Source organism: Colias eurytheme, chromosome 18 (genome assembly GCF_061535395.1).
Source record: "Colias eurytheme isolate Ceu_HAF_F1 chromosome 18, ilColEury1 Martin Lab GWU primary, whole genome shotgun sequence".
In the NCBI taxonomy this organism is placed as follows: domain Eukaryota; kingdom Metazoa; phylum Arthropoda; class Insecta; order Lepidoptera; family Pieridae; genus Colias; species Colias eurytheme.
In genome coordinates this window covers 5,014,504-5,039,882 of record NC_142997.1, presented here as the reverse complement: position 1 = coordinate 5,039,882, position 25,379 = coordinate 5,014,504, and the positions used below count along the sequence as shown (strand labels likewise).

Genomic DNA, 25,379 nt, shown 5'->3' with positions numbered 1-25,379 from the left:
TTTATAGTCTTATATTCTATATAGGTAAATAATAACATGATGAAATATATTGAATCATGAAGAAATAATAAACAATCTTTTATAGATTTACATTAAGTATTAGATAAAATTTATGTTTAGGGAATAAACTGTAGAGTTGCATTTTATTATACAGAGAAATAACAAGTGGAGAATGTGTACATAAACAGACGTATTTTTAAATAGATTTGCATTGGGTATGGTACTTACACAGATAAATCTGTAGGTTATATTGTATTTTCAAATTGTTCATATGATGCCCCCATATCTCATAGGGACTCGTGATGATTACGCACTTGTTTACTATTTAGGTACACGATTCTTCTTAAATCAAAAGGTTTGAAGCCTTTTCTTCGAACAAGCCGATGTAAAGTTCTATTATTATCTGATAACTGTCAAATTGTCAAATAGATCGCAGTTCGCACCGGTCCCAATAATTGAGTGAACTATTACGAGTGACGTCATCAAAATTGCTAGAAAAACAAAATCAGTTTAACGCTGCAACAAGCTTGCGTTAAGGGTGTCACGGTACGAAAAGACATAGTAATGTTATAATAAGCTTGCTATAAGAGATGCCGGTTACCCCCCAGGGGGGTAACCTAAGTGTTAAAAATTATCAAATAAAAAGAAAAAGAATCTATTTTGAATATGGTAATTTAAAAGTAAGCTGTCAAAATTCATCTCGAACGACTATTGGCTATCCCACAGCTGATAGTTTTAATGATTGGTTACTATGAAATAGGGATACCATTTTATATTTACAACCCCTTTTTTACATAATCACTGTATAAACACAGTCTTGTTTTGAGTCCCCTTTTTACTCAATATATTTTAACAAAATTAAATGTCTAGTAAGTATACTCAATAATAATTACGCTCATCGATTCTTTAATATTTAAATATGAATTTTAATTAGAGTTAAGACTACTTGCAATTTGAATTCGCCGCCATATTTAAATTTAATTTGAGAACCCCAAATTTCGAAGCGTTGTTGTGAATCCAATATGGCGATATCTGATGTTTTAATATTTTGAAGGTACGTCAATTTGACGATTCTGTAATGTGTATTCCGGTAAATTCTTGTTTTTCGCGTTAATTAAGTATGGTAATGCAGTTCATGATAAAGTTTTAATTTTATAGTGGTTTATAAAAGTGTAGTGAAAGTCCTACGGATTGTATTGTTTTGTTTGTAATTTCCGATAATTTCGCGATTCCATTGTACGAAAATTTAATGAGTTCAATTGATATTTACAATTCTACTTATCAGTAAACGTAACTGTCTAAACGTATGCGTAGATATATTGTTATACAATGTTGTGTTTTTGTGAAGAATCGAGAGACGAATGTAATTAGAGTAATTATGTATATATATTTTTCTATATGAATATTTAGTGGTTATGTGTACAATATAAAAGTATTTTTGTTGCAGAAGTCTATATGTTTTCTTACCAATGGGAGTTAAATAATATAAGAATACGGTGCATATGAATAGCGCCAGAATACGTGATTCATAATTTGAGTACATATTTGTAGTTGCGTTGAATATAATGACTGACACTAGACGAAGAGTGAAGCTCTACGCTCTGAACGCTGACCGGCAGTGGGATGATAGGGGAACTGGCCATGTTTCATCTTGTTATGTAGAAAGGTTGAAAGGCACTTCCTTATTGGTGAGAGCAGAATCTGATGGAACATTATTGTTAGAAAGCAAAATACAACCTGATACAGCCTATCAAAAGCAGCAAGATACTTTAATAGTATGGTCAGAAGGGGATAATTTTGATTTAGCTTTAAGTTTTCAAGAGAAAGCGGGCTGCGATGAAATATGGGAAAAAATTTGTCAGGTAAGCATGATTGGAAATTTCCATCATTACTTTTAGGAGTTGTATATATTAATAATACAGTCAAAACCGTTTATGGCGACATCGTTTAGAACAACATACCGGTTAAATTGACCAAAATCAAAGGTCCTGGCTGAATGTTATATGACCGCCTTATCGAAAACATTGGTTTTTACGACATTGTTTACTACGACATACCGCATTAAGCAACCACATTTGGTTAATATTTTCGGAGTATTATATCTGTAGAACAACCGGCTCAGCTGTATTGTAAACAATTTGAATAGGTAACTGTATCCACATCTGGCACGGTATAATAGTCAATGGCTATTATCGTAAAAGTAATCAAAGTTTAGGGTCTTTTGTAATTCTTAGAAACAAAGCACATGCCTGAAGGCTCACTTCGTCATATCTCTTAAGTCAGTTTGTTACTTATCTTTACACAAGGCACACCAAAACATAATGTTGAGTTAACTGTGATAATTGTAACATGTCGCAAAAAAATAAAACAAATCTATATCGAAGAAAAATCGCGTATTATTTCAAAGCTACCTGGCAAACAATAAAGTGTATCACACTCAACAATTTTAACCGTTTGGAAAGAAAGGGAGAAAACTCAAATCCGTTGTTACAACTATCGGTTTTTACGACCCAATATGAGTAGTCCCTTCGATGTCGTTATAACAGATTTTGACTGTAATTATTTCAAAACTCAACTGATTTAAAACATCAACTTTCTTATAGGTTCAAGGAAAAGATCCTTCTGTTGAAATTACTCAGGACATAGTAGAAGAATCAGAAGATGAAAGGTTTGATGATATGTCTGATAATGTACAGCCAGTAGAGCTGCCGGCATGCGAAATGGGTCGTTTGGAAGACATAAGTGAGTTGGTCAACAGTTGTCTGGTGTCACCTGCGAGGAAAGACAAATTGGCAGCTGCATTAGAAACTCAACACTATATAAAAAAACTCCTCAATCTATTTCATATGTGTGAAGATATTGAGAACATTGAAGGATTGCATCATTTGTATGAGATATTTAAAAGCATTTTCCTTCTCAATAAAAACACACTGTTTGACACAATGTTTGCTGATGATACTATATTTGATGTAGTGGGCTGTCTAGAATATGATCCTAGTTTACCTCAGCCCAAGAAACATAGAGAATATTTAAGAGAGCTAGCAAAATTCCGAGAAGCCATTCCTATAAAAAATAAGGATCTACTCGCCAAAATTCATCAAACATACAGAGTACAGTACATACAAGATATTGTATTACCGACACCTACAGTTTTTGAAGATAATCTGCTAAGCACATTGTCCAGTTTTATATTTTTCAATAAAGTAGAGATAGTGAAACAAATAGAAGAGGATGACAAGTTTCTTACAGATTTATTTAAGTTACTAATGGATGATAAGACCCCTGACCCCAAGAGACGAGATTTAGTTCTATTTTTAAAGGAATTTTGTAATTTTTCACAAAATCTGCAACCACAAGACAAAGATGCCTTTTATAAAACATTAGTTTCATTGGGGATCCTGCCAGCGCTAGAAATAACACTAAGTATAGATGATCAGAAGACCAAGACTGCATCTATAGACATACTGACTTATATAGTTGAGTTCTCACCATCAGTTGTAAGGGATTATACTTTACAGCAAGCAAGTAATACGGAAGAGGTAAACTATGCTTTATGTCAATTAATAACTTAAAATTTTATGTATGTCTGTACACTTCAAATTTTTTTAATGCATAATGCAAATTTCAAGATACACATGATTTTTATTGGACCAAAACATCATCCAACTCATAGTTTTGATTCTTATTATTAATTGATAGGTTCTTTAATGTAACAAATTGTTTTTATTTCCGTAATGTAATAATTTTGTTTTGTTTTCTGACCTTATTAAATCATAGAGTAATTGAGTAATTACAGTTATTGAGATAATCTGCTCTTACATACTTTAAGATACTTAATTTATCCTTAATTATTCTAGGAGCAGATGCTCTTAAATATTGTGATAGAACAAATGCTAAGGGATCGAGACCCTGAATTGGGTGGAGCTGTGCAACTAATGGGTGTATTACGCATCCTCCTGGACCCAGAGAGTATGCTTGCATCAGTAAATAAGAGTGAAAAAGCCGACTTCCTTAATTTTTTTTACAAACATAGTATACAGACATTAATAGGTATGTATATTTTTTAGGGATTATAAGTCTGGTTTTTATAATAATGACTTAACTTTTCAGTATAGTAAATAGTGTGTTTATTTATATTTTATATACAATAATGATACTTCCAATTTTGAATATATGAAATAAATAAGGAGTGTTTATAAATTAGTTGAGTCATTGATTCATTTTGAATTGTTTAACGAATATTTATTAAGACTTACAATTGAAACAAAAGTGTAAATAAGTAGTAACTGAAAATTTGTAGGAAACAGATATGAAAGCATTTACATCTTTACCTGCTTATTGTATGGTTGTAGGTAATACATTGCAACATATTGTGTTATTACTTACTAGTTTATCTGAAGAAATATTATAATATACATTTTAATAATACATTATAGTACCTTGTTTATTTGTCAAGTTTTAATGCAATGACGCAGCACATTTTGTGCAATTAATCTCGAATAATTTGAACACAGTTATACCAAGAAGCTTATATCATATATAAAATAATGTTGTTGTAATGTTATTTTTTTATATTATATTTTATCCCTTTCACACCCACTTGCAAAGTTAGGTGTGAAAGGGATAAAAAAGGGGTCATTCAAGGTCATATTTTCTTGTTACAAGTTAATGTTCATACTGAAATCTCCAGTGTATTAGATATAAGCTTCTTGAGTTATACTAATCTCTCATAATAAACGAGTCATTGAAACAACAACATTTGACATTACAGCACCATTATTAGATAACACAACAGGGGAGAAGCCTCTCAAAGAAGACTACCACACTGTGCAGCTGCTGGGCTTAGTTTTAGAACTCCTGGCTTTCTGCGTCGAACATCACACTTACCATATCAAGACATGTATATTAAATAAGGTATGTTCAACAGTCGAGTTTCCTTCAGGCATAATGCATAAGTTATTAACTACTAGCTTCCGTCCACGACTTTGTTCGTGCATCCCCGTTTTTCCCCGTTCCCGCAAGAATTTCGGGAAATCCTTTCTTAGCGGATGCCTACGTCCTAACATCTACCTGCATGCCAAATTTCAGCCCGATACGTCCAGTGGTTTGGGCTGTGCGTTGATAGATCACTATATCAGTCACCTTTGAGTTTTATCTATTGTATAGATTTACTTATCTGTAAATGTATGACATTAAAAAGATGTAATGAATAAGTTTTAATCCACTTAGTTATTCCATCTACTTAACTTAATAGTTATCCAGTACCATCTAACATAAATGAAATATATTATGTATTGAAATGAAATAATAAGAAAAATCTGACATTGTTTTGTTCCATACAAGTGAGTGAGTTACAACTTACATTGTCATACTCAGTTTTTCTGTGAAAACATAATTGTTGCTTTTTTGTCAGTAGTTAATCTTATATATAAAATTCTCGTGTCACAATGTTAGTCTGCATACTCCTCAGAAACAGGTGGACCGATTCTCATGAAATTTTCTGTGCATATCGGGTAAGTCTGAGAATCGGCCAACATCTATTTTTCATATGTACCACGGGCGAAGCCGGGGCGGACCGCTAGTCTTATATATAAAAATGAATCGCAAAATGTGTTGGTGAGCGCATAACTCGAGAACGGCTGAACCGATTTCGATTATTCTTTTTTTATTATATTCCTTGAAGTACGAGGATGGTTCTTATGTAGAGAAAACGTAAATATTATGTACCACGGGCGAAGCCGGGGCGGACCGCTAGTGCTAAATAAATAAAGATTTATAAAATAACCATAAGTTTTCATAGAATTATGGATATATTTTGCTAAAATTTATATTAATATTGTTTCCAGGATCTCCTACGGCGTATTTTAGTGCTCATGAGATCCACGCACACTTTCCTCGTCCTGGGTGCACTAAGGTTCATGAGGAAAATCATTGCACTCAAAGATGAATACTACAACCGTTACATAATTAAGGGCAACCTCTTTGCACCAGTGATAGATGCGTTCCTTAGGAATAATGGAAGGTATGTAAAGAAATAAAAAATTTATTCTGGTTTCAAATTATTTTATTTTAACAAAATAAAAATAAGTTATACTATAATATAATATAAAATTTAATTCATAATTTTTGTTTTATACGGAAAGAAAAATAAGTTATAGTATTGATCAATTAACTTAGTCCTTGTGTATTATCTGGCAAACAAATTGCGACTTAAAATAGACTAGCTAGATAACAATTTAATATTTATTGATAATACTTGACTAGTGAATTAGTTGAAGTAATATTTTATCTAGACAAAAAATAATTCTGGCTCATAAGCAAAAAGGTTTTCATTCAAAAATGATAGGACAATTATGTTTATTTAGTATCCTACCCAGTTGTTGATAAATATATGAGATTCATTATTACTGAATTTAATCATAAAATCCTTAAAAATAGATTAATTGAAGGAATCATTGGTTGGTTAAGTTTATTAAGTAATTTTGTTTTCTAAATGATTTAAAACTATTTTTTTTATAAACATGTATTTTCTGTTTTGTTTTTACAGATATAATTTATTAGACTCTGCTATATTAGAATTATTTGAATTCATCAAACTGGAAGACATCAAATCACTATGTTCGCATGTCGTAGAAAACTATGGGAAGATCTTAGAGGATGTTGAATATGTGCAAACGTTTAAAACGTTAAAATCGCGATACGATCAACATCAAGATAAACTCAAGGAGAGAGATAGAGGTTAGTGAGATATAGTAGAGAAATTGCATTTTTCTATAGTGATAGTAACAACAACAAATAACACGAAAAATAGTTTAAAAAACCTGTAAGATTATTGAAGTAGTTGGTACACTGAAGATTATTTATAAAAAAATAACATTATAACAACATTATTTCGGTCATGCAGAGAATTTTTACATGTAAGGAAAAATAAATTCTACAACGACTAAATAAACATGACATTAATATTTACCAAGAGGTAAGTAGTCAATTACGTGTTTACACAAAGCAAGAAGTCGTAAAATGCCCTAATTACTAGCAAATAATATAATTAACAAAAACCTATAAAGATTGCACTTTGGTTCAACTTGTTCATTGATTTGTTAACCAGTTATAACTGAGTTGAAAGCTTTGACCCAAATAAATGATTGTATTTATATTGAAGGCCATAAACACGTTTTTTATAGGTGCATAATATCCACTTGGACCAATACAGTTTTGAAAGTTATTATCATACCTGATTCTATAAATATTTTAAATTGTAGTTTTGTATTTGTATATTTTTGAATATTTTAATATTTAATTACAGATTGTTTTTTTCATACAAAAATTAAAAATAATTAAATTAAAATACTTTTATTTTAATGGCCATATGTGCCAGTGTCTATAATATGAATAAATAGTATCGTTTATTTATAATTTTGAATAAGAATTTTAACAGATTCAAGGAGTGTCAAAAAATGTTATGATTAGTGTATTATTTTAGTTTTATTCAAAGTTATTGTTATTTCTGAACATTTTCCATAGGGCTATGTAGAAATATTGCACTGTAACTGTAACTGTACAAAGCAAAATTATAATTTATGTTTTTAAGTGTCAAAAGTGTTTTCTAGTAATTGAATAATAACACTTAAATTTCTATAAACCCAACAAGGGTTTAACAAGGGTCTACAGAATTTAGTAGCCATGTTCTTCTTATAATCTGTATAATTCTTCTTATAATCAAACTGTAAGCTGTGTTGTTTTCAAATAAATAAATAATAAGAATTTAGTACACACAATAATAACTGAACCCCACAAATTCCAGTGAGCGGCAGCGTGGCGGTAGCGGAAGCGGTGGTACCATCTCTATTACGTACGAGATATCGACGCGAGGCGCGGCAGCCGGACGACGAGGAAGAGATGTGGTTCAACGACGAGGACGAGCTCGAGGACGAGGCACCATTAGATGCGCCAGCTACGCACGCGCATCACGCGCTAGACGCGATCGGTACGGGTTTATTTGTAACTTGTTTATGTGATCCTGGTACATGAACCGGACGATGTGAAGATGTGGTTCAATGACGAGGAGCGCCGCGTCACATTCATCGTCATCATCATCATCAGCCCATTTCCCACTGCAGGTACATGGGCCTTCTGTAAAGCATACAGGCCTGTAATGTACGTATGTATTTTACTTTTTTCATTATTATTATATTTTTTTTACTGTTATATTCGTTTTAGGGCCGATTTTTCAATGCTTGGATAAAACTTATCTGTCCAATAAAGTATTACACGATAATATGAAAATGTCACGTAAACTGTCAAATACGGGCAATTAGAATACGTTTTTAAAATGGTAGTTTTATACATTATATTTTGACGAATAAGTTTTAAGCAAGGACTGAAAAATCATCCCTTAATACAAAGTGCATAAAAACATAATGTGTTTATATGCAACTAGCGGTCCGCCCCGGCTTCGCCCGTGGTACATATTTCGCAATAAAATGTAGCCTATGTCCTTTCTCGTGTATCAAAATATCTCCATACCAAATTTCATGCAAATTTGTTCGGTAGTTTAGGCGTGATTGAGTAATAGACAGACAGACAGAGTTACTTTCGCATTTATAATATTAGTGTGGATTACAGGCAAAATAGTGGAGAAGAAGGTGTGCACGAGCGCGGAGAGCGTGAACGGGCCGAGCCGCGTGCTGCTGACGGCGGCCGCCAAGCCGGCGCACGCCGACGTTCAGGTATCCACGCCCAGATTACTCAATAAGGTAATTTAGATCCCTACCACCCTTTGCAACGCTTCGGGAACAAGGGCACAAGCTATGGCCGATTCTGTTGGGTCGGGTTTAATAGATACCTTTTTTTTGAAGTGAAAACTTCTTTAGTGGCATTGGGTATAAAATCTTAAACTCGCGTCAGGACACGTGGCCTGATCGAAAAAGCGTAAGACGGATTGATATCAAACATGCTCAACGTTAATAATCAAGTTTTCATTTCTGCCGGCACTCCCGGAGTGCAACCCGTCTTTTTTTTTTTAGTGGGGAAATCTTCCAAAGATACCCACGGCCCCCGGGGAAGGAGCCGTGGGTTATGTCGGATTCTTACCGACTAAAACCCCACTGTGTTCCGTCGAGCCGCTTTAATGATGGGGCCGCGGGTATTGGTTAGAATTCTTCCGCGACCAGGGTTTAATAGATACCTGCTTCATTACCACGCTTCAGATACCGTTGAGTCGGTTTTAATAGATGTCTATTTATTTATTAATTTACAACGCTTCGGGAACTTCGGGAGGCGCTATGACAGATACTGTTTGATCGGGTTTTATAGATACCTATTTACTTTGCAACGCTTCGGGAACGCGTGCACGTACTACGGCAGATTCCACTGGGTGGAATTGCCTATTTACTTTTTAACGCTTCGGGAACGATTATCTTCTTTTTTAAATTATTTCATTCTGGGTGTTTTATTATTGAATTAAAATCAGTTCAGGCTCCTCTAGCTTGTATTTTATTTGCTTGTCATTTGTGTATATATAAAACGATCTATGTGGTTTTGCTAACGATGAAGCTTTTCATACAATATTCACTTACTTACATAATTCAAATTGTTGCTGCTAATTAATATCATGCCTTTATGATTTTTAATTTGGTATATTATATTCTATATGAATCTATGATAAGAAATGTATGAATTATACATTCTCAAATAAGCTCCTAAATCATTTAAAATTTTTATACACTACTGAAACAAATAATTAGTTTCCTTCATTGTCATTTGTCATAAACCACTATTTCGAACATTTTATAAAAATGTGTAATTTGGAAAAAATTACATTGTTTTAATGTTCTCATTCAGAGTTATTTTTGTTACTTCTATGTGTTAAAACCAATGAAGCATTATATCACAATACCACAACATGAGCAGTGTACAATGTACATAAAAAAATATCATCCACTAGCCGCTCCGCGCGGTTTCACCCCCGTGGCTCCTCTCCTGTTGGTCGTAGCGTGATGATATATTATAGCCTATAGCCTTCCTCGATAAATGAGCTATCTAACACCGAAAATTTTTTTTAAATCGGACCAGTAGTTCCCGAGATTAGAGCGTTCAAACAAACAAACAAACTCTTCAGCATTATAATATTAGTATAGATTTCGTTTCATGTGTGTGTGCAATTTAACGTAAACCACTTTTTTCTCGCTTGTTACAATGTTCCCCATACGTAATGCACTACATATAACTCGCAGGGTCTGGTGGACTACGACGGTGACTCGGACGAGGAGGAGGAGAGCGGCGGCAGCGGCAGCAGCAGCGGGTCGAGTGCGCCCGGCGAGGAACGTGATGCCAAGCGGCCGCGGCTCGCGTAGTGCCCGCCCGGCAACCTCGCGTAATACCCGCCCGGCTACCTCGCGTAAAGCCCGCCCGGCAACCTCGCGTAGTGCCCGCCCGGCTACCTCGCGTAGTGCCCGCCCGGCAACCTCGCGCAGTGCCTGCCTGGCGATTTCACACCGCCGCCCGGCAACCTCGCACGCACGTTTCAAGGAATATAACACCCCCCAGCGACCACGTCTCGCCTGACCTGTGCTACGGATGCTACGTAAGCCCTTTATATTTTATAAGTGTACGAGTATGTGTTGCCTATATTCTCGATGTTCCCGTACACGATTGTCTCACGTTACGCCGACGTATCCGATTACAGAATTATATTATATTTATTATTGCGCCGCGTCCGACCGATCTAGCATCGGTCCAGCGGCTATTTATGATAATCGGTAATGTAAAAGAGTGTGTTATGTTTGAAAATTGCGGCCGACGTTATCGCGCACCTGTTGGACATTTATTAGATGTGTAAATTTTGATTAATGATACCTTTTTTGTTTAGTAAATGTTCGATAGAAACACGCGAAGCATAATGAACAGATGGCGCTAGGATCGTTTGTATCAACCAATCGAAATCGAGGTTGTGACGTCATCGTTTCCCTAGTTGGTTACGGTTTCGGCCGTAATTTTCAGATACTTTATTTATTACACCAATATATAGCTATGCTTTCTATATAATGTAAATACGAGTGACACTTAAGTGTTGCATTATTATTAGTTGATGTATGAAAAGTTTTCATACATTGTAGAGTATAAACCGGATGGTATGAGAATGTAGAACAAATATTGGTTATGTAATGTATTAATGTGACATTTTTAAACGGTTAGGTTACTCTTCCGAAGAATTGTAATCGACTAAAGTACAAAGAAAATATGAGTGGGATTTAAAATATATTACTGTTAGAAAAATGGAATACAGTGAATGCGGAATGGATGTATAGATGTATGTTTATTAAGGGAATACACTAAATGACCAACAATTTCTTAGACTAATTTTTAAATATTACAACGGAATTGTTAAACTGTAGTGAATTTGTTAAGCCGTAATACTGCACAATTACAATGGTTACTTTTTCTTTAAGACATATACTGCAAAATAATAATATCGGAAGAAGTGCCCCATTATTGTATCAGTTTAATTTATTATGTAAGGTAAAGATGATCTGTTTGATCTATACCATAACTTAACTTACAATAAAACGTACGATCGAGAAGAAATAAAATTATTTTAATAGCTTGTTTCATATGATTATTAAAATAGTTTTATTTCAATGTAATTACGATACTTGAATGGAAGAGAAGTCTTGAAACAAACATTACAATAACCCTAAATCAAATGCTGTGCTTGTTTTGATATGTTTCTTAAATCTAAAATTTATGTGTAGTTCTAAATGTGTAAATGAAAAGAATTATCTAAAGTTTCAAAATTTATTGATTTTTAAGTTTTTCTTCATCCTCACTGGACAGTATACTAATGTTTTTGCAAAAGTTAGTAACATAGAATATTAAATTTTTAATACATATTAGATGTTGTCTGTCTCGTGCTATCACTTACATTTTTATAAAATGAAGTGATAATATGATACTGTAAATGTGTCGATATTTAATTTTATAAAGGCTTGTTTCTTATCAAGTAATGTTACTATTGCCATTCTTTGTTATAAATTATATGAGATGGCTTTCTAAGTGACTTTACTTGCATATTGAGAAACATACTAAATTCTAGAAAGGAAATTAAAATGTTGCATACTTAAATGGGTATTTAATAATAGTACATTGACGATGGGAATTGTTTTTACAAATGGATAATCAGATATTAATATTATCTGTTTTTAAATGATATTTTGAGTAAGTGTAGTCTGCATATTCCCACTCAGTTCCAAATGTTAAATGCCACAACCCTACAATTCTGACTGAAATTTGAGTCCTTTCTTTTCCATATATACTGGACTAGCTTCCGCCCACGACTTTGTACGCGCATCCCCGTTTTTCCCCGTTCCGCAAGAATTTCGGGAAATCCTTTCTTAGCGGATGCCTACGTCCTAGCATCTACCTGCATGCCAAATTTCAGCCCGATACGTCCAGTGGTTTGGGCTGTGCGTTGATAGATCACTATATCAGTCACCTTTGAGTTTTATATGTATAGATATTGGCGGAGTCCCTACTTTTTGGGTGGAGCCATTAATTAAGAGAAGAAGACGAGTTAGTGTAATGTCAATGCATTGTTTTAAATACTCATAAAGTTTGGGCCTTATATCATTTTTAATTGGTTTACGCTCACTTCATTACGCGTAGCGATGAAAGTGTGCACATAATCAATAAATTTATTAATAACGATAAATATTTACTGTCCATATAGGATGAAGATTATCAACTTATGAATATTGTGTAGGGCTGATTTTACAGTACGATTGCAATCTATGGAAGTAAAACTCATAGTGACACTTGTGACATACAGTTGTTTAATAATGAAATAGTGTATAAATTTAATGTGAAAAACATGTGATTTTTTTATTGATTATTATTATAGTAAATCTTGAATTTAATGTGTTATTATTTATCGCGTTACAAAATGAGTGAGGACAGTGCTCATGGTTCATTATTTATTCGAAATCTTTAAGTTAATTTGTTACGACATCTACAGCATTTACACCCAACGATATATTTTTCTTCTCAAATGAACAGAAGAATTGTAACAGACTTGAATCTTTGGATAAAATTAAAGAAAGTAAGGATAGTGCGAATCTGGTAGTTTCTTAAAAACGAATGGAAAATTTTACGCAAAAGTAGAATTATTATATTCATTATTTATTGCGTATAATGGCATCATAACTGTCTAAAATATTTTAAGACGAAAGGTTGAACTTGTCTCAAATTTTTGAATGTATTTTGGTTATCGATTTGAAGAGGAGATTTTGTAGTTTTAGTGTTTAAATTTCCTTTAGTTCTTTGGAACTGCTTTCGAAAAGATTTCAAAATACATTCATAACTGTTAAATAGATAAAAAGTTGGTAACTTTTATACAAAAAAGCTATCTTCTCACAGTGTACTGTATTTCAACCAAGTGTATTTCGCGTTATAATGGATACAATATTATATCATAATTAGGAAAATGTTAACTAATAACAGATTGCAGCTTTTTGTCAGTATCAATTAAATGAATATACATGACAACATGTAAAAAACATGTATAATGTATTTTAAATTTTTGTATCAAATGTGCTTAGAATCTATCTACATAGTATTTGTTTTGACCATATCAGTTAAATATAATATTTAAAAATAACTTTAAGCCATTAGACCTTCCGATAGGGATGTGAAATTTTGGAAATTATTTTTTAAATTATAAAAAATATAGTATAATATATATCTATCCTCTTCTATTAACTAATTTATTCGATATAATTTGTGTAATGTTTAACAAAAATTAAAAATCTATATATATTATTATTCCGCAAAAATGTGAAGTAAATACGAAAATGTCTTGTGTCTTAAAAAATCGTTAATTTTGTACTGTGAAAACGCGAATATTCTGAATCAAATTCATTGTTGTATTTTGTTACACTGAATCCAACATATAAAAAAATATTTTGATTTACATGCATGAGAAATAGAGTGTGAGAAATTTCTGCATACGATTGTTAATCTCAGAATGAATATTTTAAATAATCTTTATTTTTTTTCAAAACCTTGATACCTAACCGTTCTCATTTGCACTTACAATGTATGCAATTCATCTGACCTTCAAACATATCAGTTTTATTTAAATGCGTTTGAAAAAAATATTGATCTCTTAATTGCTTACATAACAAACATTTGATGGTCACTTGAAATGATCTTCCCGCGATATGACAAACAAGTTTTCCAAAATATCTATGTTAGAAATTGTATAGCCAAGTGTTCCAAAAGTATTTGTTGAATAATCTCGCTAGTTTGCAATTATTTGAATGGTAAAGTGCACAGTGACTGCGAGACAAAATTTATTATTATATACGTGGAATGAATTTGTCAGAAAAATTGTAAATACTGTTTTATGTAATACTTTATTTTTATTCTGTCAACATCCACGTGTCTAATAGCATGCAGCCGTCAATTAGATTTATTATTACGTATCTTATATTCCTTGAAATGACTTCCCGTTGGTTATGATACAAAATTCTAGATAAAAGTAGACTGTAACAAAACTATTTTTTATCTGTCTAGGTGGATGACCATCATAAACTAATTTATACACAGAATTAAATTTATAATAGATTTACCTATTGGCAAGTTGTGTAATATAAATAAGCTTACAATAATGCTATTATTATGATGTCACTAGTTACGTAAGCAATATAAATATAAGGAAATACGATACGTGTGTTATTTATTTGCTATAATCCCTCTAACACCACAATCTTAAAGATAAAAGACTTCAAAAAAAAACAACCATTTTTCAAATAATTTAATGACTACATGACATAATATAAGAGGTCTTACGTACAACCTTATTCGCACACATATGAATAGAAAGAACTAGTTAGTCAATGCATATTAGAAGGTTCCATCAACAACTTCGGTTTTCAGTTTGGACGCTAGAGCCCGTCGTAGTTGCATTGCGTCGGGGGGCGGAGCCGGGGCCGACCCAGCTAGCGCCGCTTGTGCCATACGAGCCGATTTCGGCCTTTGCGCTTTTTGTGAGATTTCACCGCCTGTTAAAGTATGAAGAATATTTAAAACAAAAAATTTTAAAGATTTTTTTAGTACATACAATTTAAATTCTGAATTATTAACAATGTTATTGAAAAAATAAGCACAATTTGTACACAGTAACAGTAGCGTTTCTTTATCACATGGTAATTTTATTTGAATGGGTCAGACGTTTTAAATAGGTAACTAATATACTTAGATTTGAATTTACAGTACAATAAAGTTAGCTTAGATGGTTTCAAAAATAAGTGAATATTATAAATCATGAGTCTGGATTTCCAATTTGGCGAATTATATTTAATTACTAGCTGTGCCCGCGACTTCGTCCGCGTGGAATAGTGACTGCATAGTAGTAACTACTTAACACACAATTATTGAGTAAACACGTCTTGAAACACGTACTATCATATACAACTAAATTATAAGTACTTACTTACACATTATTATAAAGTTAAGAAATAAAATAAATAATAACACAAAAGAACTGTTAGTAAAATTTATTACTAAACTGAGCTATAAAACTTAGGTACAGAAGAGTTCATAATTTCCAGGATGTGGTTATTCTCCCGCTCCCATATTCCTTCTACTTTCACAGACTTTCAACTTTTCCCTTTCACCCCTAGTAAATGGCAGAACCGATTTTGATCTAAACCATGTCTAATCATACCTATATATTATGTACATGTCATATCCTTTCGTTTGGTACTCCATTTGGATTATTTATCCCCAATATCACCCCTAAGGTGCCCTATATGTAATAAACAGATTAACCAATTTTGATAAAACATGACTAATTGTAATTCACACGTCATTTGATATGCCGCTTGATTATATTATTTGACCACATTCGATTATTCATTCCCACTTTTACCGCTATAAATCAATAAATGGATGAACCGATTTTGATTAAATATGCCTCATCATACTTCTCACGTCAGGTCATGCCCTTTCATTTGATATGCCACTTGGGTATATTATTTGACAACTTTTATTCCCACTTTTATACCTATATCCAATAAATGGATGAACCAATTTTGATAAAATATGTCTTATTGTACTTTACACGTCATGTCTTTCATTAGATAAGTCACTTGAGTATACATATTTGATAAAATTTATTTATTTATTCCCACTTTTACCCCTATATCAAATAAATGGATGAACCGATTTTTATAACATTGGACTACTTAATTGTTTCTGACAGGTCGTCTTTTTTCATTTGATATATCACTTGGGTATAACAACAACGACAACTTTTTCGACAACTTTTATTCCCACTTTTATACCTACATATTATATCCAATAGTTAAATGGATGAACCAATTTTGATAAAATATTATGTCTTATTGTATGTACTTTACACGTCATGTCTTTCATTAGATACGTCACTTGAGTATATTTGATAAAATTCATTTATTTATTCCCGCTTTTACCCCTATATCAAATAAATGGATGAACCGATTTTGATAAAATTTGACTAATTGTTTCTGACATGTCGTCTATTTTCATTTGATATATCACTTGGGTATAACCTACATTAACAACCTACATTAACAACTAACATGCGTTTTTTTCACCCCTATATAATATAATAAACAACTAATGTAAGAAAAAAACGCATCGCAAACGTTAGCGAGCTACGGTGGCACAGACAGACACGCAATACACACATAGCGGTCATAACACCCCTCTTTTTGCGTCGGGGGTTAAAAATATAATACCTACGACATAATTTCAAAGACCTTTTATATAGAAAATTTACCTGGAAGTAACCATAATGCTATTTGTGCAGGTTTTAGACTTATGAGCAAAAATCTAAATAAAGGTCCTTTGACCCCCCCTTGTCGCACCTCTGTTCAATGGTTGATTGGCGCGGTATGATTATAAAAGGACGGTACTGGGTTCGATGGAACAATGTGTTAAAAACCTATTGTGAAATTAATAACTGCTTCATAGGTGGATAATACGTGTGACAATCTATGATTTGAAAAGAAAATAGATTAAGGACAAAAATAATTAATATAACTACTTACGAAGCGATTTTTCTTCTATAAATGTCTGTAGCGGAACATTCCACACTGGACCATGTAAAAATCCGACAAGGGAATCGAACACCCAAGCATTATTATCTAAGTTTTCCATACCGAAAACCTAATAGCACACAAACCAGAAACGCTTTAAGGTCCTAGAAAACTGCAGCTTGAAAATGGAGGTAATTTTCACCTTGACATTTGAATGTTATTTGTATCTTGGTTGCTAAGTTACGTCCTTTTGTTTCGCAGAGAGAATTCACGCGATATAGACTTCAGGCCCATGTTGAAAAAGTTATGGGTCATTTGAACCACCAGGTGACCTATCTAGAACGATATAAGAGTATAAAATAATAAGATTCAGCACTATGCCGTCACTCGCTGTCTACCTGAGTGCAGATGAGAATTCGAAAGTACAGGTAGAGATTTTTTCCCCTTGTCTCCATGATTTTTGTACGGCATTGCGGAATAATCTGTAGGAATAATGGATTAAAAGCAGCATTGAAATAGTATGACACAGATGCCTTTACATATGCAAGTAAACTTGCGCAATAAATGTCCGACAGTCTGTCTAACAGTAGCTTGCAAGTCAAATTCCGCGTTTCCACCTGCAATTAGTAGACTTGCAAGCTGCTGTCAGACAAACTGTCGGACATTTCTTGCGCGATATTTATCGAATTCTTCATAGCATAATTAATGATCTTCATAACAATAATATGATCAAATCACGCATTAAGCAGTTCAGGAAAGGAAAAGCCCGAACTTGCGCAGCAGTCAGAAATAAGGCGACAGCGTAGTAACCTCCTCCACTAAGAGTAGTATATTATTACTCACAGAACAGTAAAAACAATTTGTTTTTACTGTTCTTTGTTATAACTCCTCCACATTTCCCAAAGCACTAAAAAAAAAGATATTTTAAATAATTTGGAAAATCCAAAAGTGCACGCCTCATAATTTTTTTTAATAAATATTTATTAATTATTATTTTTGTTTATTTAATAACAATTAAACCACATCGAATCAGACCCTGAAAAATGAAAGGGTTCTATTCCTGAGCATACTCAAGCGTAAGAGAAAAAAAAAGACTCGATTAGTAAAGTATTTCGGTCGCTATCGTGTTAACAAGAAAAAGGATCCGCACATACAGACACACGGACGTCCAAGACAGAACTTTTTTAAACTGTTTTTTAACTAGTTTAAATAACAAAAATGACATCAAAAATATCATGAACGTTAAAAATAGTGTTTTTTTCTTAATATGTGTGTGTATGTATTATCTTACAAGTGCAATGTATGATACATACTACCCGTTCGCTTCGAGTTGGCCGCTCCCACCCTTCCCACTTCACCGCACCGCACTCCTAGACAGACCCTGTCAGTAACGACAGCAACGCTATCACGTGCGCGGTGCGCCCGTCCGTCACTAATATATATCGCTCCCGTTGTTTTTGGTTATGTTATTTGATCGTTTTGTTAAGGCTGCAGTCTAGCAAAATTGCGTTTTCAACAAGTTATTTGACAATTTTTTCCCGGCTAATGAAATGATAAACTGAATTTTTTTTTCTTGTTTATCAATTAGTGTTATATACGCAATGCGCGTGAATTTTTTCACATTTATAAAGTTACTTTATGTTACCTTAATCAGGCCTTCAAGATAAGTCTCTTTCCCCCAAAGACATTTCGAGCTAAGTTTGTGCACTCACTACGTTGCAACCGATTACAATTTACACAATCTGATCAGCGCATTATTATCCTTATATAGTCGTTATTAAAAACTGCTGAATACAATTGCCGAAAAACTTATGATTTTCTTAATTAGAACGTTATAAATTCATTAAATTTCCCATTTTTTGCCTTACAAAATCTATTGATAAATACTGCTAAAAGTTATTTTTTCCATTAATTTATTCGAGTTGGTTGAAGACCAATGCGTATTAATCCTTTAAAAAAATTTTTTTTTTAATTTTGATAATTCTTTAAATATTAAAAAAATATTTAAAATAATTAGGAAAAATCCTAGCGAATTTCTTTAGTCGCGCTCCTTGGGCCGGAGCGTTCTGACGTGTGCTCTACGCTCGATTTTCCTTCATACCGAAGTGAAAGTTGCTCTACTTCATTAAATTTAATATTTTTGTTAATTGATTATTTTTATCTTAGTTTTGTGCAAATATTCGTATTTTTAAACATTTGATTTCGATATTGAAAATAAACGAAAAAAATACGCGTGTAACTACTAGAAAAAAAATTATCTTCGAACATAAAGTTAATGAAACCAAATAGATTGCAAAGGTGATTGGCAATAATTTCTTTATTTTACGGGGTGTCAGTAAAGGGATGTATATTTCTTTAAAACTAAAGTAAGCTCATAAATTTTCTTATAATATAATTTTTTTGAAGTTCCAAAAATGTTTATTTTTCGTTTGAGAAATACGAAATATAATATAAACTTGTATTGAGAACTTGAACTTCCCAAGTTCATCCGGGGAAATCCCCATACGGGGAAAATGATTTGTTTACTCCAAAATTGATCCGAGGTGTTTTAATTTTTTCTTCTAGTCATTTTCAACGTAGCGGCATGTTGTTTGATTATTAATTTTGTAACTTAAATACAGGATGTTGGTTTTATATTCTGATCTTACAGACGCGCTGACAAATTTAGTCCGCCATTTCTAGTTTAGTCTACCAACTCTAAGTACCAATATTAAAACGAATGGATTATCATCACATCATCAAAACTCAGATGTAATGGAAGATCACAATAACATAGAAAATTCAGTGGGTGTTGAGAACTAAACAAACAGAAGTAACAGAGACGCGAAGAATAAAAAAAGAGGACGAAAACGATAATTCGTTGATGCTTTCCCTTTTCGACGTATTGTTAGGGTACATCACCAATCTGCAAAAAACAAAACTGATGATTCCCAATTGCTGATTAAAAATGAAAAACAAATAAACAAACAACAGTGGTGAAAATTTACTGATCACAATGAAACATCCTTCAGTGGTAGCAGATTTACTCATTTAAAATGTATCGGTGAACAGCGTAAAGGAGAGGAGGACAGGAAAACATTATGAATGTGGATGGTGGATTGTATACAGGGTGTAATCGATAAGTATGTGCAGGCGATTATGACGTTATTATTGCAGGTATCAAAAAACTTAAAACTGATATCGAAATTACTTTACCTAATGAGCAAAATGACAATAATAACTTTTTAAAAGTATAACGAGAAATATCTAAAAAATTTACTTTATACACTCCCATATCAAAAAGGGAAAATGGGACTAGTAGAAGTTAAATGTCTAATTCCGGCAAAAGACATGAATGCGGAAGATGCGGTTAAAAAAAAATTTAATATTTGAAATACAATGCAAAAAATAACACTTTTTTCATAGATAAGAATCATGACTATTTTTTCTAAATTCAGGGACAACTAAACGTTGCAGAAGCAGAAGTCTGCTTATTTGCTGTTTGGACTGGAGTGAATAATTCGTTAAAAATAGAATATAATATAAAAAAGTATGTAACGTTTAGGCAAAATAAAATGATGGACCATTATCAAGATTTTACATAAATTGCCTACTGTCAGAATTGATTGATTCGAGACTTCAGCATTCGATGCCCATCAACGACCCATCCTATATCATTCAAGCGATTGAAAAAAAAGAGATAAATCCAGTGCAACCGATAAAATTTGATAAAGTAAATTTTTTCAAAAATAAACTGACGAACTGGTTGATGGTGAAACAATTTTATGACATTGAAGAATTTATGACTTTTAAGTAGTGTAAACTGAATTATTGTGTGTGATAAGTGTGTGATATAATCGTGTTAATCGTAGTGCGTTCGCGTAATTGTGAAAATTGAATTGTGTGTACATTTAAATAATTAGACTAATCAACTTTCTTTTTAAATATTTGCACACCCAATCAATGGGTAGAATGTATTAGCCACATAATATTGTAATTAAAAACATCTATAATTTGTAACTACATTCTTGCAAATAAATATAATTTGAATTTGAATTTGAATTTTGAAAGCATCAGAATGCTAGCAAAAGATTTATTAGGTTTATCAATATAAATCTATATATTACACATAATATAATAAATCTGTAGAAGACGCGAAGACTGACATCCGCGCGGACGGAGTCGCGGGCGGAAGCTAGTCAGAAATAAATATCTTTTGTTTTCATTTAACACAAACATTACATTTTTTTTATTATATACAAAATTTGTTTATCCGTTTTATTAGTTAAACTGAACAACTTTCACTAAGAAACTTAGGTCGAAAAAAATGTATAGAGTTCTGCATTTTGTATGGAAAGCTTATTTTTTTTTATATTTCGTCCAAATTTCTTTGTAAAAGTTGATCAGTTATATAAACATGAAGTTGAAGATATCAATAGAAAGTATTCGCAAATTTTGTGTAGGTACTGATAAAAAAAAAATCACCCGGTGTAATTTTCACGAAAATTGTTTCAAATTGTCATTTTTGGTACTAATTACGAATATTAAATTATGCATACGAATGATTTAATTTTTAAAAATTAAGTGGAGCAACTTTCCCTTAGTACATTTGTATTTTTACATATAGGATGACAGGATGCATTTGTTTGCACTACTAGACCAAGCCCTTAAGTTTGATTATTATTGCTAAGTCTTATATAGTTTTTTACTGCTATTAGTGAGGAAATCGCTGTAGTAAGTAATAATACGAACTGTTTTTGTTATTTTATTTTTCGGAGTGTTATTATTTTTTTTGTCCACGGTATCAGTTGATGTGCTTGTGACGTCATTTTGTAACGGTCATCGACGGCCAACTCGAAGCGAACGGGTAGTATAGACATTTTAAGTTTGAAAAATCAGATGTTTTGCGCGAAGTGACAGTAGTACCCACCTCAACGCTTCGCTTATGAGGCGTGCAAAAGTATGATAGGAAAATCGATTATTAGAGTATAGTACTCTTATCTATTACTAGCGGTCCGCCCCGGCTTCGCCCGTGGTACACATTTACGTTTTCTCTACATAAAAACCATCCTGGTACTTCAAGGAATATAATAAAAAAAGAATTATCGAAATCGGTTCAGCCGTTCTCGAGTTATGCGCTTACCAACACATTTTGGGATTCATTTTTATATTATAGATTATTCTCGTAGATATTAATAGTAATAATAGCTCAATGAGTACTATTAATAATTTTAGAATAATAATAATTATGGATATAGAAAATTCTTATTAATTTATTCTAACTCCATATATTTTTCAACTTCAAAGACAGTGCGCGCACGAGCAACTTTGTCTCCGCAACTTTTTTGTCTCCGCAACTATTTTGTCTCTCCCACCCATGGGCTAGTATGAAAGTGCGCGCACGTAGCGACGCAACTCCCCATACAAATTGATGGGAGAGACAAAATAGTTGCGGAGACAAAGTTGCTCGTGCGCGCTCGCTCTTAATGCGCATCACACTCGGTGAAGATACTTTCATATGAATAAGATACTATAATATTAACTAAGAGCGAGCGCGCACGAGCAACTTTGTCTCCGCAACTATTTTGTCTCTCCACCCATGGGCTAGTATGAAAGTGCGCGCACGTAGCGACGCAACTCCCCATACAAATTGATGGGAGAGACAAAATAGTTGCGGAGACAAAGTTGCTCGTGCGCGCTCGCTCTAAGGTTCTCTAATATAGAATATTATAGTATCTTAAAGTATTAGACTACAAGCCCGCATAGGAAAAAAATATGGGTCAAATGAACCACCAGGGGACATATCTAGAACGATAGCAGAGCAAAAAATAATAAGATTCATCACTATGCCGTCACTTGTAAGCTGTCCAACTGAGTGCAGATGAGAATTGAAAAGTACAGGTAGACTCGGTAAATTTTGGTCATATATTTTTGTACGGCATTCTTAACCATCGATAGATCCATTAAAAATAATAAGAAACCGCTCAGTGCCGTACAAAAATGTGGGTCCACCAAGTCGGAATTTTTATTTAATTTCCGAGAGTTACCGGGGGTAAATTTGGTCATTTGACCATGTACGGCATCTGTGTCATACTATTGCTATACTGCTTTTAATCCATTATTCCGCAACGCCGTACAAAAATCATGGGGACAAGGGGAAAAAATCGAGAGTTGTAATCCCCTCTCTTTCCCCACTCCAGGGGGTCATTTGACACAACACGAAATAAATTTATTTTTAAAGTATTTTATGCATAGATAATATTTTTTCATGTGCCGTACATTTTCGTTGGTTCAAAGGGGAAAAATCTGAAAAAGAAAAAAATCCATATAACGAAATGTTTGCTTTATATTTTTATAATAAAATATAAATATACATTAATATTAAGAAGCTCGAGGTGGTTAATTATCACCTTGGAAAGTCGGAGTCAGGTGGAATGGACTCCGTTAAATTGATGAACTAATAAAAAAGCTATAAACGAAAAGATGTGAATTATATGCAATCAGTCCATGAATACAGGTAAAGTCATATAGTATACATATTCAAAATGTACAAGTAAAGCGCTTTCAAATGATACCAAACACTGCATATTTATCTTAACTTTATTTTTTTACTCTGTATGTTTTGTCCGCTAGAGGGCGCCACATTAGATTTTGTGAAACCCCATATAGCCTTTAGCTAGCTGGTCGTTGGTTATCCAGTGAACAATTCAGACGCCTCTAATGATATGTCATTTGTCGAATTCTTATAAGTAGTTTAGAAGTTACGAGGGAATAGATGAACATACATACATGACCTGTAAACAACCATAACCCTCCTTTTGCTTTGCCGTAGTTGGGTAAAAATATGTTAATGCCGTACTGTATCAAATGGCCATAAAGCACTCTTAAAATTGTAGCTTTCGTCGCTTTCATCAGCCTAAAAGATGTGGTCTGCACAAAAATGTACGGCATCGTTTTTTCCTAATTTATCTATGTTAATACTATTTAAAACAACGGATAAAGTGTAGAAAACTATTATATTTCATTAATCTACGATGTTTAAACTTTAACAAAATTTCTGGTTTTGCATTTCTCTATAACTTTTTTTAGAACGGTTTCTTTTGAACGGCAATACTATACAACAATTGAATTTTACAATATCATGTTAAAAAAGAAGTTCCCGTACAGGGTCAAATGACCTTACAGCTCTTTATATCAAGAATTCGATGAAATTAAGATGATTATTGGTATACATTTAAAAGAACAATTATTTTTTGACGGCATTGCTTTTAATAGTACTTTTGAGTGCTAGATAATGTTTTGGAACCGAAGCCGTACTTAGTCAAATGACCCCCTGGAGTGGGGAAAGAGAGGGGATTGCATCTCTCGATTTTTTCCCCTTGTCCCCATGATTTTTGTACGGCGTTGCGGAATAATGGATTAAAAGCAGTATAGCAATAGTATGACACAGATGCCGTACATGGTCAAATGACCAAATTTACCCCCGGTAACTCTCGGAAATTAAATAAAAATTCCGACTTGGTGGACCCACATTTTTGTACGGCACTGAGCGGTTTCTTATTATTTTTAATGGATCTATCGATGGTTAAGAATGCCGTACAAAAATATATGACCAAAATTTACCGAGTCTACCTGTACTTTTCAATTCTCATCTGCACTCAGTTGGACAGCTTACAAGTGACGGCATAGTGATGAATCTTATTATTTTTTGCTCTGCTATCGTTCTAGATATGTCCCCTGGTGGTTCATTTGACCCATATTTTTGTCCTATGCGGGCTTGTAGTCTATATCACCAAGAAGCGGTATCACACACGATTAAGATACGCTAGCGATACTAATATTGTCCTAGGCGTACGATATTTCGCTAAGGATTTGTTCACCCTACCAACGACGAAGACGACCACAAACAAAATTTTCATCCAGTCGCAATATACTTAACAAAATTGTGAAAAACACACTTAAAAATAAAATATTAAAATTTCGTCGTTCTGGTGATTGGAATTTTTTTTTTGCGAATAATAAATGAAAACATAGATTTTTCGTAGAAACGGTGGCTCCTAGAAAAAAATGTAAATTGGAAGTTTTTTTATCGATAATTCTATCTACAATTTTGGTCCCAGGTAATTACATTTCTACTAGCTTACCGTCTCTTCGAAAATCGCAAAAAACCTATTTTTTTATTAATTGACCTCGAAATTTTTTTCTTCCGAGTACCAGTATGACGGGAAATTTTAATATTTTATTTTGAACAAATTTTGTCTGGATGGGAATTTTGATCGTTGTCGTCTTTGTCGTTGGTAAAGTCCAGTCGAAAGTGGTCAC

The 25,379-nt window shown here is 33.1% G+C and overlaps 1 protein-coding gene across 4 annotated transcripts; it reads left to right on the top strand.

Moving 5' to 3' along the window:
- The first annotated feature begins 992 nt into the window (after nucleotides 1-992).
- flfl (serine/threonine-protein phosphatase 4 regulatory subunit 3 flfl) lies at nucleotides 993-12,909 on the top strand. Of its 4 annotated transcripts, none has more exons than XM_090112794.1 (10): nucleotides 993-1,054; nucleotides 1,448-1,862; nucleotides 2,604-3,539; nucleotides 3,858-4,050; nucleotides 4,772-4,914; nucleotides 5,847-6,022; nucleotides 6,548-6,738; nucleotides 7,805-7,987; nucleotides 8,626-8,729; nucleotides 10,236-12,909. In XM_090112794.1, the coding sequence occupies exons 2-10, from the start codon at nucleotides 1,566-1,568 to the stop codon at nucleotides 10,353-10,355; spliced, it is 2,343 nt and encodes a 780-aa protein (XP_089968920.1). In that variant the 5' UTR covers nucleotides 993-1,054; nucleotides 1,448-1,565; the 3' UTR covers nucleotides 10,356-12,909. The 4 variants fall into 4 exon arrangements, with proteins under 4 accessions (XP_089968920.1, XP_089968916.1, XP_089968918.1 ...); XM_090112790.1 differs by having other exon boundaries at nucleotides 8,626-8,756; XM_090112792.1 differs by having other exon boundaries at nucleotides 1,038-1,123; nucleotides 8,626-8,756.
- The last annotated feature ends 12,470 nt before the right edge of the window (nucleotides 12,910-25,379 follow it).